This window comes from Arvicanthis niloticus, chromosome 5 (genome assembly GCF_011762505.2).
Source record: "Arvicanthis niloticus isolate mArvNil1 chromosome 5, mArvNil1.pat.X, whole genome shotgun sequence".
Lineage (NCBI taxonomy): Eukaryota > Metazoa > Chordata > Mammalia > Rodentia > Muridae > Arvicanthis > Arvicanthis niloticus.
In genome coordinates this window covers 25,233,850-25,249,438 of record NC_047662.1, presented here as the reverse complement: position 1 = coordinate 25,249,438, position 15,589 = coordinate 25,233,850, and the positions used below count along the sequence as shown (strand labels likewise).

Sequence of the window (15,589 nt, the reverse complement as noted above, 5' to 3'; positions counted from 1 at the left end):
CCACATGGTGTCTCACAACCATTCATAACTCCAGGGGATCTGATGCCTTCTTTTAACCTCTGAGGGGAGCAGGCTTACACGTAGTACACAGACATGCATGCAGGCAAAACATCCATACATATAAAATATTTAAAAAAAAAAAAAAAAAAGAGGCCAGGGCCAGCTAAGGCTACATAGCGAGTACCAGGCCACCTAGGGCTTTATAGCAAGACCCTATCACAAAGATTTTGCAACTGTGACATGGAGCAACTATGTTGTAGACAGTAAATTACGGCTAGATTTAGCTACAGAGAGGCAAGGAGACCCGTTAGAAGGCTGGTGCAGCCAAGTCATGGTGGTGCACACGTTTAATCCCAGCACTTGGGAGGCAGAGGCAGGCAGATCTTTGTGAGTTTGAGGCCAGCCTGGTCTACAGAGTGAGTTCCAAGACAGCCAAGGCTAAAGACAACAATATAAACAAACAAACAAACAAACAAACAAACCAAAAAGGCCGATACAAAACAAAGTAAACAGACCACGGCTTGGACTAGGGCCCTAACAGTGGCATGGAGAAGGCTGGGCGGGCTGGAGGCGTCCTGTGGTAAAGGTCAGTTTGCAGGGAGGTGGCTAAATGTAGCCGGAAACTGAGTGCTGGTTTCCGGTTAACTGACCTGACTCGGAGGCAAGGAGAACTATAGTCTGAGGGCAGCTGAGCTGAGGTCAAGCCTGATAACCTTAGTGCCACCCCCAGAACCAGCATTGGAAGGAGAGAAGTGCCTCTCACAAGCGCTCTCTGACCTCTACGTTTGCACTATGCACACACCCCTCCCAACACACACACACACACACACACACACACACACACACACACACGTGTACATTAAATAAAATGTAGAAAATATATATAAATTTGAAGCAGATCTCAACAATCACCTCATTCATTCACTTTGTTGTTGTTGTTCTTGTTTGTTTGTTTTAATATAAGGTCTCAGGGTCTCACTATGTTGGCTGGCCTGGAACTTGCCATGTAGATCAGACTGGCTTAGAACCTACAGGGAGGCCCTTGCTTCTACATGGGATTAAAGACATGCATCAGAATGCTCCACCCATTTTTCCCCCAGAGAGAAAATAGGTTTTGATTGTCTTTTTGTTTGTTTGTTTTTCAAACAGAGTTTCTCTGTGTAGCCCTGGCTGTCCTGGAACTCACTCTGTAGACCAGGTTGGCCTTGAACTCAGAAATCCCCCTGCTTCTGCCTCCTAGGTGCTGGGACTAGAGGCGTGCATCACCACTGCCTGGCTGGTTTTGATTATCTTTATTTGGTGCTTTTGGGGTACCTCAAGCTCAGCTGCCCCCAAATTATAGTTCTCATGAAGCTGGGGATATGGCTCACTACTGGTTGGATAAGGTAGACCACCTATAATTTCAGCTCTAGAAGGAAGAGATGGGGCTCCCCAGGTCAAGCTAGCTGGGAAGATTAGCCATGTTGGTGAGCTCTGGGTTTGGTTGAGAGACCCTTCCCCAGTGAATAAAGGAGAAAAGCTATTCAGCGAGATTCTCTCAACATTAGTGTTTGGAGTCCATCTGCATAGGTGTGCATGTGTACACATACTTATATGAGTGCCCAGGTTGATTCTGAACTCTCTATGCTGGTGAGGATGACCTTGAACTTCTGAGCGACGGGGTTATGGGATAGGCACGCATTACCACAGCTGACTTTCTGTAGTGCTAGGAATCACAGCCAGGGCGTCCTACATGCTACATGAACACTCTGCCAACTGAGCTATAGCCTCAGCTATTACTTGCGTGTGTTCTTGTGTTTGCACATATGTGTGCACATGTGTGGAGGCCATGCAATTCTGCCTGTCCTCCTCGACTTTTCTGTAGGATCCCTCACTGGGGTTCACCAGTTAAGCTACACCAAGTCTCTGGGGTTCTCCCGTCTCAGCCTACTCAGTGGGAGGCTTACAGGTGTTACCACAGCATCTGGTTTTTCACAGGGCTGCCAGGATCCACACTCAGGTTCTCATGCTTGTGTGTGGGAAGCTGGCACTCTACTGTCCATCTTCGCAGCCCACTGGGTTGTTTGTTTATTTGTTTTGGGCTTTTATTTGGTTTTAGATTTAACTTTAAATTTGTTTTTGGCATGTAGGCAGGGAGGGATGCCTGGGGCCAGGAGAGGCATCCTCCCATTCCCCAGCTCTGAGCTGGAGGTGCAGGTGGTTGTGCTGGGAACCCAACTCTGGTCCTTGGTAGGAGCAGCTAGTACTCTTTAGCTCTTACCACTAAGTCATTTCTCCAGCCCCGCCCCTCCAGCCCCGCCCCTCCAGCCCCACCCCTGCCCCTTTAATACCTATTCACTTATTTGGTGTGTGTGTGTGTGTGTGTGTGTGTGTGTGTGTATTCCTCCGACAACTTGTAGAAATCGGCTCTCTCCATTTGGAAGCCTGGGATTGAACTCAGTTTATCAGGTTTGGTGGCTAGTGCCTGCATCTGCTGAGCCACTCACTGAATTCCCCTTTTTTGTGGGCGAGTGGCAGGTGTTCACGAAGCCAGGTTGGTCTCCCACTCACTAAGTAGCTGAGGCTGGCCTTGCATTTCTGACCTCCTCCCTCAGCCTTCCAGGTGTTGGGGTTACAGGCAGGCACTATCACAGTTGTCTTTCCTTGTTTGGGGGGGGAGGGGACAGTCTAGTCCCAATTGCCCTTGAACGTGTATAGAACCGTGGAACACCCAACTGTGTTTGAGAGTTTAAGGAGAGCAGAGACTAGCCAGTGATGCTGTGGTGTCAGGGAATGCAAACGGTGGGCTGTGTGAGGAAGAGGCAGATTGGGGAGGGGAGCAGCGTCTTAGCGTCTCATTGCAGTGAAGAGACACCATGACCTCATATAAAGGAAAACATTTAATTGGGGCTGGCTTACAGGTTCAGAGCTTCAGCCCATTAGCGTCATGGCGGGAAGCATGGCAGCGTCCAGGCGGACATGGTGCTGGAAGAGCTAAGAGTTCTACCCAGGAGGAGGGTTTCTTCCACACTGGGTGGAGCTTGAGCATAGGAAGAGACCTCAAAACCCACTCTCACAGTGACACACTTCCTCTAACACAGACACACCTCCTCCAATAAGCCCACACCTCCTAATAGTGCCACTTCCCAAGGGCCAAGCATATTCAACCCACCACAATAGGTAAGAGAACCGTGAGGTGGAGGCCATTGACACATCAGTGGGACAAAGGCTGCTCTTTCACGGGCCTGTCGTTTCTCTTGCAGGGAAACACACACGGAGGCCAGTTTTCCTCTCCAGGACTCAGAATCCCCGAAGGAGGCCAAGACCTTTAACCCAGAGGCCACTCTGTCTTTGGAGGGGACTGTGAACCTAGAGGACATTCTCTATCTGGGGGCATCGGGGGACTTTGAAGAGAGTCTTTATGAGGAGGAGGAGCCTGAGAAGCCAGAGCCAACACTGTATATCGATGAATTGAGGCAGCCGGACGAGGCGCTGGACCCGGAAGAGCCTGTGAGTCCAGAGGAGACGCTGTTTGTGAAGGAATCCGTGAGACCAGATGAGGTACAATTCTCAGAGCAGCCTGTGGAGTCAGCTAAGAGCCCAACTGCTGGTGAGGGAGAAATGGTGACCATGGAGGAAAGCCTTCCAGCTCAACCGATTCCCAGCGCAGAGGAGGACCTCAGCGTGGAGGACCTGGAGTTGCTGGAAGGCCGTTTCCAGCAGTGTGTACAAGCTGTGTCTCAGCTGGAAGAGGAGAGGGACCAGCTCATCCACGAGCTAGTGCTGCTCAGAGAGCCAGCCCTGCAGGAGGTGCAGCAAGTCCACCAGGACATTCTGGCTGCCTACAAACTGCACGCACAGGCGGAGCTGGAGAGGGACGGGCTCAGGGAGGAGATCCGGATGGTGAAGCAGAAGCTGTTCAAGGTGACCAAGGAGTGCGTGGCTTACCAATACCAGCTGGAGTGCCGCCAGCAGGACGTGGCTCAGTTTGCCGATTGCAGGGAAGCGCTGACCACTCGGGCAGCCCAGCTCTCTGGAGAACTGACCCAGCTCCGAGATGCCTATCAGAAGCAGAAGGAGCAGTTGCAGCAACAACTCGAAGCACCCCCAACCCAGAGCGATGGGCACTTTCTCCAGGAGAGCCGACGGCTGTCGACACAGTTTGAAAATCTCATGGCAGAAAGCCGCCAGGGCCTGGAGGAGGAGTATGAACCTCAGCTGCTTCGGCTCCTGGAAAGGAAAGAGGCGGGGACCAAAGCTCTGCAGGACACCCAGGCGGAGATCCAGGAGATGAGGGAGGCTCTGAGGCCCTTGGAAGCAGAGGCCCGGCAGCTCCAACTTCAGAACAGGAACCTGGAGGACCAGATCACGCTCGTGAGGCAAAAACGAGACGAAGAGGTTCAGCAGTACAGGGTAGGCCCATTGGTTGTGCAAGAGACAGAGTTTTATTATGTAGTTCAGGTCGGCCTGGAGACCTTGAGAAACTTGAGACCTTCCTGCCTCAGCCTTCTGAGTGCTGGGACTGTAGGTGTGTGCCACCATATCCAGCAGAAGTGACATCTTTTAGCTCAAAGGAAGTCTGATGTCCTTTTCTCCTTCTGAGAGTTTCTCTGTGTAGCCCTGGCTGTCCTGGAACTTACTCTGTAGACCAGGCTGGCCTCAAACTTCCAGATCCACCTGCCTCTGCCTCCTGAGTGTTGGGACTAAAGGTGGGCTCCACCACACCCAGATAGGTCTAATAATGTCTTTGGGGCTAAGGGTTACTTACCATCCAGTACTAGAGAAGAACCTGTTCTTTGGGCTCATTTATTCATTCTATTATAATAATAATTATTAATTTTATTTATTATTATTTCATACAATATATCTTGACCACAGCCTCCCATCCTTCTGTTCCTCCTGGTCCACCCCCTGCCCCCAACTCATTTTTTTCCTTTGTTCTTTATTAATTTCATTTGGTTAGGCCAGGGTTAGGATTTAACAGGTATTTTTAGTCTGTTTACATAGCTCTCTCTCCCTCTGTGAGTGTGTGTGAGTGTGTGTGTGTGTGTGTGTGGTAGTGCAGTTTGTGGAGGGGTAGGGAGTGGGCTCTGGGAACTGAACCTAGGACTTCACACAAGCTCTAGTCAAGCTCTCCATAGCTTTACCCATAGTTCTCTTTTTAACTTGAGACAGGATCTAAGTTGTCTAGCCTAGTCTTGAACTCACTCAGTAGCTCAGGCAGGCCCTGAGTTTGAGATCTTCCTTCTTCAGCCTCGCATGTAGCTGGGATTACAGGCCTATGCTACCAGGGTAAAATGGGCTTGAATACATGGCTTGGATCTTTTTTTTTTTTTTTTTTTAATAGACAATGAAACTGAGGATCAGCAAAGCTGCTTGAAGTTGGGTCTGGCCAGCCCTAAGTGTTTCCCTGCTTCCTTTTCAAGTCTAACTGAACAGTGACTCCTGCTTGGCTAGAGAGTTAGAGCAGCCCAGTGCAGGAGCTCATTCTGTGCTCTCCTGGGCACGCTGACCCTCAGAACCTCCGATCCAGCCTCCACCTTGAAGCTGTCCAGGGGCTGGGTTCTCAGCATTTTCCATTTTTGTACATGTCACCATATCCCTTGTATTGGAGTTATTTCTGATTAAGTGTGAGCCAGTTCTAACCCTGTTTTAGAACAGAGTAAGATATAAATACTGAGGGAATAAACATTTGCGTGTGCTGCTGCAGGCTGGGTGTGCAGAAGGCAGGGGCTATCTTTACTTATCTCCTAGTCTCTGCCACGAAGCTTAGGGGACACAGCCGGCCAATGTTACGTGTTTCGAGGCACACTGAGGAGACTTTCCTGTGGGGTCTTTTACAACCACGTGTTGTTTTATTTGCAGACAGGGTCTCAAGTGGCTCAGCTTGGCCTCAAAGCAGGAGCCCCTGATATTCCTGTCTATCTCCCGTGCCCAGTGTCTTATTAGATAGTATTTATGATTTCCCCCCTTCCCTTCTCCCTCTTGCTCCGGCCCCGCTCACTCTGGCCCAAAGGTTTTTTTTACTTATCCATTATATGTAAGTACACTGTAGCTATCTTCAGACACCCCAGAAGAGACCATCAGACCTCATTATGGATGGTCGTGAGCCACCATGTGGTTGCTGAGATTTGAACTCAGGACCTCCTGAAGAGCAGTCAGTGCTCTTAACCGCTGAGCCATCTCTCCAGCCCCTTATGATTTAAAAAATTTATTTATTTATTTATTTATTTATTTATTTATTTATTTATTTATTGTGTGTGTGTGTGTGGTTATTTATTTATTTATTTATTTGAGACAGAGTTCCTTTGTGTGGCCTTGGCTGTCCTCTAGCTCTGTACAGCAGGCTGGCCTTGAACTCATGATCTTGAGATTAAAGGTGCTCACCACCCCCCCCACTGGCTTCAGATTTTATTTTATTCAGGTCATGAGTACCCACTTGGGTAAGTGCACATGAGCGAGCACTGGTGCCCTCAGAAGCATGGGGTCCACGGGAGCCAAACTCAGAGGTGGCTGAGAGCTGCCAATGGGGATCCCTCGAATGCAGGCCCTCTGCAAAAGCCATTTATCCAGCTCTATGCATGCTTAAACTCTTGATTCTCCTGCCTCAGCCCCCTGAGTGCTGAGGTTTAAAAGCCTATGTTATGCCGGGCAGTGGTGGCGCACGCCTTTAATCCCAGCACTTGGGAGGCAGAGGCAGGCGTATTTCTGAGTTCGAGGCCAGCCTGGTCTACAGAGTGAGTTCCAGGACAGCCAGGGCTACACAGAGAAACCCTGTCTCGAAAAACAAAAACAAACAAACAAACAAACAAACAAACAAACAAAAAGCCTATGTTACCATGCCCATCCCAGTTCTTTTTTTCTGAGAGGACTCCTAAATGGTGTTTGCAGGTGACTCACCCTGTTTCATTCTGGTTACTTTTCAAGGCTGCTCCGAGCTTCTTAGATTGCGCCTGTGCTCTTAGAGCCCGTTTGTCGACACTACCGCCTCCATTATCCATCCATTCACAGTTTCTCCAGGACTAGTATAATGGAGGCTAAGGTGCTGGCAAGAAAAGGCAGGAAACAGTCAGGGATGAGGTTGCTGTTCTCAGAGTTTGCAGTCTGGGAGGGATGCCAGACAAAACGAACGTTTCCATAAAATCCAACAGCACTGACATTAATGAGGCTTCCTGGGTTGAGGATGTAGCAGTGCTAAGGTGCATGCACAAGGCCCTGGCTTTGACCTCCAGCACTGCACACATAGAACGAAAAAGGCCTTAATACCAACATCCAGGACGCAACGGCAGGTGGATCTCTGAATTCAAGGTTCAAGGTCAGCCTGGTCTGTATGGTGAACTCCGGGGGGGGGGGAGAGAGAGAGAGAGAGAGAGAGAGAGAGAGAGAGAGAGAGAGAGAAGGAAGAGAGGAGGGAGGGAGGGAGGGAGGGAGGGAGGGAGGAAAAGAAAAGAGGGAAAAAAGGTTGCTTGATTCCAGATGGATAAACGTGAGCGTCTTAGACTCAATGAACATGCTTCAATGTGTTAAGCCCAGAACCATCTGAGGAAGTAGCCCCTGTATGTGCTCACTGCCTAGGGAAACACGAGGGACGGCAGAGGATTAACAATAGCTAATATGTACTAGAAAGTTCTCTACAGAGTTCTTTACTTTATACCTCTGCCGGGTATGAAATGTTTGAAAAGTGTGCAGAGAGGGGAGACAGAGAAGCTGTTGGTTCAGCATTCTGCCATTCTGGAGCGGTGACCTGAGCGCGTAACCCTGAGTGACGTAGAGCATGCTCTTTCCCTCCACAAAGTGTTTCGTTTGAGCCGCGAATGTGTTCACTGACTGGTTAGGTAAAAAGTATTCCAGGCAGAGGGGACAGCTCATCTGAGAGCATGGAAAGCGAGCTCAGTATGGCTGAGCCGTAAGGAATGAGCAGACAGGCAGGGCTGGAGTGGGAGATGTGAGTGATTTTACGGAAGGATTTCTTTTTCTTTGTGTGTATGCCTGTGTGTAGCTATGTTCACCTGTGCATGCTGACTGGGTGTCCTGTTCTGTCAGCTATGCCAGTAGCTGCTCTTCCCCTCTCTGTCCCCAGTATTGGGACCAAAGGCGTGTGTGTGTGTGTGTGTGTGTGGGGGGGGTCACATTTGAGCTTGTTATGAAACTTCTGGGGATTTGAACTTATACTTAACGTGCATTTGTACCACGTATTCAACTGCTGAGCCATCTTCCCTGCCCAAGTTTTTACTGAAGTCACAGACCCCTCCCCCTCCACTCCAAATATGCTAAAAAAAATTCTTTTGACGATTTCATACATGTATAATTCTGATCTCAGCTATCCTCCCCGCTCTTCTCTCCCCAACCTCTGCCAGCCCCTCCTTCTTTCCAGCAAGCTCCCCCTCCCCGCATTCATGCTTTTGTTTTTGTAAATGTCTATTTAGAACGTGTCAATGTCTGCCTGGAATTGCAGTGCTGTCCTTCTCCAACTGCGGAGTGCCAGGGCACTTCAGCCTGCCCTTCTCGGGTTTCACAGAGAGGTCACAAGAGTCTGCTCAGGGAAGCAGCAGAGTAATGAGGAATGTGAGCTTGGAGCCAAGGCAAATCCTGCCTCCGCTCCCTCACAGGTGAACCGGGACCACATCTGATTTTAACCAAGAGGCCAAGAAGCAGAGGAAGTGGGACTTCCGGTTGGAGAGATGTCTGGTGGCTGAGAGAGCTGCTGATCTTGCGGACGGACGACGTAATTTCCTGTAGAGACGATGGGCAGTTTACACCTTCCTGTAGTACATGTCTGGGAGGCTTGTTGCCTCCATCTGCTAACGTAGGCCTAGTCCTGGAAGCTTCTAGCCTCTGTACAATCTAATCTAGGCCCAGAATGTTTCAGCCTCTGAGACTTGCTGCTGAATAAGCTCACCCCTTTCTAGTTCTTTCTGAATAACGGCTGGCTGGTTCACATCAGCTGCTCTGGCTCAGATCCTCTCCAAGCCTGCTAATTCAGTCTGGCTTCTCCTGGCTTCTGACTGAATTGCTCTGCTTGACCTCAAACTAACTCTGTCGATCGGTTCTAATCCTCTGACTCCTCCTTCTCTGGCTCATTCTGTCTTAATCTGTGTCTAGCTTGTTCTCTCTTGCAACCTGTCTCTAACTGTCCTGGTAAAACTGTTTCCTCCCTCTCTTTTCTGTTTCTGCACTGCTCTCTTAAGTAGCTTCCCCTTTTCTCTCTCCACAAGAGAGTTGAGGGGTGGATCCTATGTCTTACTTATTCTGTCAAGTCTTTCTTTTGATTTGTCACTTTTCTGCCACTTGAATAACCATCACTTTCAAACATGGGCGCTTCCTTCTACACACCAGCTTTACCCACATTGTTTGGGATTACAGGTGTGTGTGCTAAGGGTTGAGCCACACCACAACTAAGAACAGTTTTTCAGTATATAACACAATCTTAGGGTTTACAAGATGATCAAATATCCTGCAACATTTCTGTTAACTTCAGCTCCAAGGGGATCCATGACCTCTCCTGACCTCTCTAGATACTACCTGCACATGGTGCACATATATACACTGAGGTACAGATGAATTAATATAATTTTAAAAATGGGATTGATAGGCATCTCATAGGGTTGCATAGAACGAGCTAGGTATTTGTAAAGCTCTTGTGGTAGTGCCAGGCTAATACTTATATACTCTTTATTTTTTGAGACTGGGCTCTCTCTCTCTCTCTCTCTCTCTCTCTCTCTCTCTCTCTCTCTCTCTCTCTCTCTCTCTCTCAGGTTTTTCATGACAGGATTTCTCTGTGTAGCCCTGGCTGTCCTGGAATTCACTCTGTAGACCAGGCTGGCCTCGAACTCAGAAATCCACCTGCCTCTGCCTCCCAAGTGCTGGGATTAAAGGCATGCGCCACCACTGCACCACTGCCCGGTGGGTCTCTCTCTTATAGTCTGACTAAGCTTTAACTATGTAGATCAGGCTGACCTCGAACTCTCAGAGAACCACTTGATTCTGTACACATCTTTTCTTTTCTTTTTGTAGACAAGGTTTCTCTGTGTACCCCTGGTCATTCCAGAACTCATTCTGTGGACCAGGGACCAGGCTGACCTCAAACTCAAGACATCTGCCTGTTTCTGCTTCCTGAATGCTGGGGTCAAAGGTGTATGCCACCACCATCACCACCACATGGCTACCTTTATTTCTTTTAAAGCAGGGTTTTGTTACGTATTCAGGCTAGTCTGGAACTCCTGATCCTGCTGCCCTAGCCTCTGGAATTAACAGCTTCTGGTGTTCGGGTTCAGGAACTGTCACACAAACCACATGAACACTGATCTCAATTAAGCAAGAATAGTGTATTGAAGGCACACCCCGAGACTAATTGCTCAGGATCACAAAAAAGGGCTGCGGAGCCTAACTGTGATACAAACCTGTTCTTAGGGCAGGGTTGTTGTTGTTGCTTTTTTTTTTTTTTTTTTTTTTTTTAATAGGAAAAACCAAGTTCAGAAGTTCAGAAGGCAAGAGTGGAGGCAGTACTACATACATTTTTGCTAACTAGACAGAGAATTATCAGCTGACTTTTGAGCTGATTGGTCCTGAGTGAGGTAGGAGGAGTGATGGACAGGTGGTGAACGGGGGAGTTTCAGAGCATTGAAACAATAGAGCCGAAGTAATACGACCGTAGTGCTATGGCCTTTTAGGAGTTCTCAGTGTCAGCGATGGATATTACTTCTGGGAAGCCGAGTGTGAAAACCTGAACTTAATTTCACCGTATGAACAAACTGGAGACTGAATAAAAAATGGCTACAGTTAATGTTAAAAGGAGCAGGCGTCACACTGCTACCTCATCTCTGTTATGCAGCCTGGGTGGTGGGCTGAGAGAGCCTGGCTTTGCTTACACCATAGGTGAAAAGGAGATTTCTGAGACACAGTAGGAGGGGCGAGGGATTTTCTGAGAACACTATCAGTCAGTCCCATCTGATTGGGACTCAGATATAAACTAATATAACTCACATACACACCTGTCATCCCTGTGAGCCACTTTCCCATAGTCCCACGCTCATGTGTTAGCCAGCTTTCTTTTCCCTTTTGTTATTTAATGGCAAGTTTACTATTTCTGGCTTTGTAGACTAACCAGGTCAGCCTCAAACTCATCTGCTTCTGCCTCCTGAGTGCTGGGATTAAAGGCATACACCACTGCACCTGGCTTAGTCTTAAGACTTTCTTAAAATTATTTTTTATTAATTATGAGCGTGTAAGTCTGGGTAGGTAAATACACATCGGTACAGGTGGCCACAGACGTCAGTCACTGGATCCCTGGGAGCTGCAGTTACCAGCAGTTATGAGTTGTCTGAGGTGAGGGCTGGGAACTGAACTTGGATTCCCTGCAAGAGCACTGTGTGCTTTTTTAAATTTAATTTTAAAATTTTGTGTGTATGGGTGTTTTGCCTGTATGTATGTCTGTGTACCAAAGTGTCCAGAAGGCAGCACCAGATCCCTTGGAATTGGAGGCACAGATGTTGTGGGTCCTCTGAACACTGTGGGTCCTGCTTTAAACATTGAGCCATTTCAGTATTTAAGGGGTAGTGGGGGTGCATGCTTTAAACCCCAGTACGCAGGAGGCAAAGGCAGGTAGATATCTTGAACTCCTGGCCAGCCTGGTCTACAAAGTGTGCTCTAGAACAGTAAGGAACACAGAAACCAACCAAAAACCCACAAACAAAACCCAAAAAACAAAAACTCAAACCAACCCAAACATCCAACCCTCCCTCCAAGTTAACACCCTTTCCCCTTCTATTTTTAAAGACTGATTTATTTATGTATATAAGTGCACTGTCACTGTCTTCAGACACACCAGAAGAGGGCATCAGATCCCATTACAGATGGTTGTGAGCCACCATGTGGTTGCTGGGAATTGAACTCAGGATCTTTGGAAGAGTCAGTGCTCTTAACTGCTGAGCCATCTCTCCAGCAGCGACCTCCCCCACTCCTTCTTTAATAACAGGTTCTACTTAGCCTTGGTTGGCCGGGAATTCACTGACTCAAGTGACTTCTTCCATCAACCTGCCCATGTTCCCTTAAAGAGGCCAGCTCCACCTAGCTCCTTAGCTCCTTCTCATGGGCCCGATGATGGCTGCTACTGTCCAGAGAGCTCCCTGGTTCCTTGCCTGTTTCTGAATTCCCAGTGTGAACATGTCATCAGTGTTTTCCCTCATGGACTCTGGGGATTAACTGAGGCTCTCATATCGTGTGGCCAGCACTTTAGTGACTAAGCAATTTCCTCAGACAGTATTTTTTAAAGTGTTCTTGAGACAGGTCTTCCACATAGCTCTGTCCTGAAACTCACTATGTGAAGCAAGCTAGTCTTGGACTCAGAAATCTGTTGAGGTTAAAGGTGGGTATCACCACATCAAGCCATTTTTTTTTTCTTTTCCTTTCCCTCCCTCCCTCCCTCCCTTCTTTCCTTTCTTTTTCTTTTTTTTTGAGACAGGGTCTCCTAGACTCCAGGCTGGCCTCTTAATTTACTGTGGTGAAGGATGACCTTGATTCTGAGTCTGGGTAGAGTTCTGGTATTACAGGCAAGCATTGCACCCACCCATGTACTCTTGTGCCTTAATCAAAACTCGGACAGCAATGCCTCCCTTCAAATGCCACATCTCTGTAGTCCCCAAAGCAGGGTTGGGCACTAAAAAAAAAAAAAAAAAATCTTTTGGACTAAAAAGATGGCTCAGTGGTTAAGAGAACTGACTGCTCTTCCAAAGGTCCTGAGTTCAATTCTCAGCAACCACATGGTGGCTCACAACCATCTGTAATGAGATCTGATGCCCTCTTCTGGTGTGTCCTAGACAGCGACAGTGTACTCATGTACATAAAATAAATATTAAAAAAAAAATCTTTTGACACACTTCTGGTTAAAGGCAGGCTTCAGCAAGTGTCCAGCATCACAACTTATGTGTCTCAGTACAATACCAAAGCTGCCTCAAATCCGAAAAGCCCTCTAATAATAACACACACCCAAAACTGATCTTCAGTCTTTCCCAACCATCCTTTTACCTACCCCATCCCCAAACACACACACCAACACCCAGTGTCCCCAAAGTTCGCAGATTATTTGAGACAAGGTTGCACATAGCTTAGGCTGGCCTGGAACCTGATTCTGTCTCCACCTCCAAAATACATATCCCTTAATTTACTCTGTTAAGGGTCAAACCCAGGGCTGTGTGAAGAGAGGCAGTCTGCCAAGTGAGCTGCATCCCCAGCTGTTCCACCCCAATCACCAAGGATCCAAGCCAGCTAGCAGCCAAGTCAGACACGCTGACCGTTTTCCCTTATTACCAGAAGACTCAAATAGCACTCAGCTGGTATCCTCAGCACCACACAAGTTGTTATCCTATACTTTATTTTTTCTTAAAAAGGCAGTGTTTTATGTGGCCTAAGCTGGCCAAAAATTACATAGCCAAGGATGGATTTTTATTGAACTTCAGGTCCTCTATCTTCCACCTACAGAGTGTTCGAGTGAGTGTACCACCATGACCACATCTTAATCATTTCTCCTTCCAGTGCTGGTTCATTACAGTGTAGGCATATGCTCTACCCCAGGACTGTAACTCTAGCTCCTTTATTCACGTTTACCTTTGGTTTTAGTTGTGAGATGATTTTTAAACCTTAAAGAATCACAATAATGTATGAAGTGCAGATAAATCCTTTCTGAAAAACAAAACTTCCAACCCACAAGCTAAAAATACCTTACTATATTCTTAAAATAGAAAGAATGAGGAATGTTGCAACTGATAAAGCACTAAGAACACCAACCCCCTGAATACACCTTTTATTTAATTTGCTCACTTTGTCTTGCCTGCAAGTTTGTATGTGCACTTCATGCATTCTTGGTACCCAGAGAGGTGAGAGGGACTCAGAACAGGAGCCTAGTTACCTACGGTTGAGTCACGTGGGTGCTAAGAATCAAACCTGGGTCCTCTGCAAGAGCAACAAGTGCTCTTAACAGCTGAGCCATCCCCCCCCCCCCGCCCCCTCACCTTTTCACCCTGTCAAGATGTAGGTAACCAAGTGATTGCTCAAGCCAACCACCTCTCCCAGTTTTTTGAGACAGGGTTTCTCTGTGTAGCCCCTGGCTGTTCTAGAACTAGAACTCATTCTGTAGACCAGGTTGGCCTCGGTTTACCTCTGCTTCCCAAGTGCTGGGATTAAAGGTGTATGTTACCAGTGCTTGATACCGCTATATTTAATGATACAGGAAGGGCACAGTGGTGTGTGCCTTTAATCCTAGTACTGAGGGGGCAGAGGGGGGCAGATCAGAGTTGGAGGCCAGCATGGCCTACACATAAGAGTTGCAGGCCAGCCAGATAGTGAGAACATGTTTTAAAACAACAAAAACCAACCAACAAAACCAAATGATGATAACTCAAGAGTACAACATGCAAGTTCTATTATTAGCAGCTGCCAGGTGCTTATTGTCTGGCTCACAAGTATTTGGCCATCCTGTGCAGGAGCAGCTGGAGGAGATGGAGGAGAGACAGAGGCAGTTACGCAGCGGGGTGCAAGTTCAGCAACAGAAGAACAAGGAGATGGAGCGGCTGAGGACAAGCCTCGCAGAAGAGCTTTCCACATATAAGTCAGTGTTCTCTGCTTCGCAAGTCTCTTAAATCTAAAACCAAGGATGGTGGGAGGGTCCAGGGAATATTGCATTTAAAGAAAACAAATCATTTGGGGAAACGACTTTCAAAATGTGCCCACCCATGAACAGATGAAAAACAGCTCTCTCTTTTTAAAGGGCTATGCTACCCAAGAGTCTGGAACAGGCTGATGCACCTACTTCTCAGGCAGGTGGAGTCGAGGCACAATCCCCAGGTGATCTTTGTGGGTAGATGACAGTGGTGTGTGCTTGTCGTTACTGCTTCCACAACAACACTAATGCCTTACTCTGGAGGGTCTTACTGTTACTCTTGCTTGGAATCCTCTTACAGGCATGTGCCTCTGTATCTAAAACTGGCTCCCCTTAAACAGAGTTTCACTATGTAGACGAGGATGGGCTTAATTTGAGGCAGAATTCTTGGCTTTAGCCTCCTAAGTGCTACATCTAAATTTTCAAATAACTTAGGGATACTAAGTAAGGATATGTCTCTCAAATATCTAAGGTCAAGCATAATTGATTTGGAGAGCTTTTTTTTTTTTTTTTTTTGAGACAAGGCTGTCCTTGTACTCAAGACATCTGCCTGCCTCTGGAGGGTGGAGATTAAAGGCTTGAGCCACCAGTGCTCAGTTAAGAACTTTTAAATTATAGCTACATCATCTACTGGCTGGTCGTGGCTCAGTAGTTAGGAACACTTGCTGAGGACACAGAAGTGGCTATCAGAACCTGCACAGCAGCTCACAAGTCTGTACCTCCAGTTCTAGATGATCTGATGCCTTCTTCTGGCCTTTGTAGCGATTCCAAATACAAATGTGATACACACACACACACACACACACACACACACACATGCACGCAAAGCATTCACTCACACATAAAATATTTAAAACACCCAAAATACAGGTTTTACATACACACTCCTTCCAACACTGTGGCACTCAAGTTTCCTTGGTACAGATCAAAAGGCAACCCTACTATCAAGTTCAGAAT

General features: G+C 47.5%; 1 protein-coding gene across 5 annotated transcripts in view; it reads left to right on the top strand.

The window, feature by feature from the left end:
• The window catches only part of Sync (syncoilin, intermediate filament protein), a 32,179-nt gene that overhangs the window by 2,681 nt on the left and 13,909 nt on the right, over positions 1-15,589 (top strand). For 3 of the 5 annotated variants that reach the window (XM_076934148.1, XM_076934147.1, XM_034502245.2), the window contains exons 2-4: positions 3,243-4,392; positions 14,457-14,581; positions 14,741-14,817. In XM_076934148.1, coding sequence (XP_076790263.1) covers positions 3,243-4,392; positions 14,457-14,581; positions 14,741-14,817 — 1,352 coding nt within the window. Of the gene's footprint in view, positions 1-3,242; positions 4,393-8,588; positions 11,305-14,456; positions 14,583-14,740; positions 14,818-15,589 lie in introns of those variants that run through there. The other 2 variants (XR_013110443.1, XM_034502246.2) reach the window with 2 other exon arrangements.